This window comes from Asparagus officinalis, chromosome 9, assembly GCF_001876935.1.
Source record: "Asparagus officinalis chromosome 9, Aspof.V1, whole genome shotgun sequence".
Lineage (NCBI taxonomy): Eukaryota > Viridiplantae > Streptophyta > Magnoliopsida > Asparagales > Asparagaceae > Asparagus > Asparagus officinalis.
Window position 1 is genome coordinate 38098907 of NC_033802.1, and position 2103 is coordinate 38101009.

The 2103-nt window shown below is 36.0% G+C and overlaps 1 protein-coding gene across 1 annotated transcript in view; it reads left to right on the forward strand.

Annotated features, from left to right (window-relative positions):
- Window positions 1-2103, forward strand: part of LOC109824331 (mitochondrial outer membrane protein porin 6) — a 6646-nt gene continuing 4543 nt past the window's right edge. Inside the window, exons 1-2 of the mRNA XM_020390907.1 lie at window positions 1-60; window positions 215-271. Of these exons, the coding sequence (XP_020246496.1) occupies window positions 223-271 (49 nt within the window). The 5' untranslated portion in view covers window positions 1-60; window positions 215-222. The remainder of the gene's footprint in view (window positions 61-214; window positions 272-2103) is intronic.

Here is a 2103-nt window from a genome sequence, read left to right on the forward strand (position 1 = left end):
ACCCCCCCCCCCCCCCCCCCCCCGCCGCCGCTTCCTCCTCCGGCGATCGATTCCATTAAAGTACGAGCCCCCTATCTCCACCTTTGAATTCGATTATTTATAGTTTGAAACTTAAAAGAGGCATCTTTGAGATTGAATTTTGATCTTATTGTTGGTTTATGTGTTGTTTTAAGTTCTTTGGGATTTTTTAATGATCTTGGTTATTTTCTTTTAGGTTTATAGATGGCCAGTGGTCCACCGCCATTCTCCGATATTGGAAAGAAAGCTAAAGGCGAGTCCTTTTCATGCTCAAACTATTATTTTTTAATCCATTTTCTGTTATATTACTTCAAATTTTGACATTGGAATGAAATGCTGGCTACTTACTTGTATACGTTTTTATTTCTTACTGTATGTCGAACTGATAAATAATTTCTTGTAAACTGCATTTTTAGTTGTAAATCTATAGATAATAGATATGCTGGTTGAAGGACAAATTCTGTGTTGCTGGCTACGGCGGTTTGAATTTTTTTTGCAAAATTAATGAGCTATTATTGATTGGTTATGTTACCGAAGAGCATGTTAGAACTGACCATACGAGAAAGCACTAGCTGAACGGTGTTAGTTTAGCTTGTGTGCCGGTATTTTATGAGCTGGACCACCTGTGTTAGTTTGAAAATTTAATGGTCCGAGAAAGCAGATAGTCGATGATTTTGCAGTCTCTTTGTGACCACTCTAGTGTTTCAGGCTCTGTGCTGTGAAGGGCCTGAGCTGCTGGTATTTAAGCAGCAGTATCACTTCCATTTCCCAGAAGCTGACTGACTGGAGTGCATGATAGAGGTCCTTAGTCTACTGTATTAGTAGGCAAGGTTTTTCTTTCTTCTTCATCACTAACCCACTTTACTAGGGGTGATGTAATATGCTTTTTGATTTTTTTTTTAATTTGAGCTGTAGAGCGAAAATTGTTGCACTGTTTACTTGTCAATCAATTGCGAGCTAGTTACCCGGACACTGCATCCGGGCTCCTGTATCTGTGTCCATGTCTGACACTTCTTGAATATATGCGTACATTTACTTAGACATGTACTCAATTATATAATAAATCTTTTGTTTAAAACGTTTGTAATGCAATTCTTAGATGTATGTATTTCCTCAAATTTTTGCAACTCTTCCTACTCTTGCCAATTTTTCTTTCAGGCTATACCCATTTTATAAGTATGATTTTAAAGGGTCGTTCGGGTATCTGGTTAGAAAACTACTGGCTTTTCAATTGATAAATCTATTCAATAAAAGAAACACAAAAATGTTATAGGGATTTTTTGTTCTCATAACATGTGAATAAAAAAATAATGTTAATCGATTCTCATATAAATTATTAATTTCAATTATATACATGTAGTCGTATCCCTGTGTCTTGCCTTCTATAAATTTGTCGTGTCTTGTATCAGCACATGCACTTGTACCCTTGCAACATAGATTGTGACGACTTTTAATCACTTGATTGGACTTATTGCCTTCTCTGTTCAATGTCATGAACCTGATTGTTGGTTGTACGGGAATACTTAATTGTAGTTATAGGAACATATAATATATCCATGCACTATGGAGGCAATGTAATTTATTACATAAGTTCTCTTCTTAAACTAGTTGGTCAATAGGCTAAAAGCTTTGGATATATTACCCCAAAAGTGAAATCCTGAATGCAACTATTAACGCGTAATGCCAAGTGTGACACTTATATGAATCAAAAGGGAGGGGAAGGAGTTTGAAGTGCTCCCAAAATCAGATGTGACATTTAAATTTGTTGATTGAGGCCACTAAACATGTTGGTTGGTTTTGACTCTTTTAACATGAGTAGTTGAGTGAACTTGTTGAACATGTTGAACTAAGTCTAATTAGATAATTGGACATAGACAACGCCCTCTCATTTAAACAAGCTAGCAAATTTCTCTTGCCTTATGCTCGGAAATGTAATTTCATATAGGCCCTTTGGAAAAGTTGCCTCTTGCCTTGATAGTTTTGTTCTCAATCTCCATTCAGTTGTTATTGTTAAAAGTTGTAAGAATGCTCCTGAATTTGTTGAAGTCCTATAAGATGGTTATACTATTCTACATAGCGATGTTC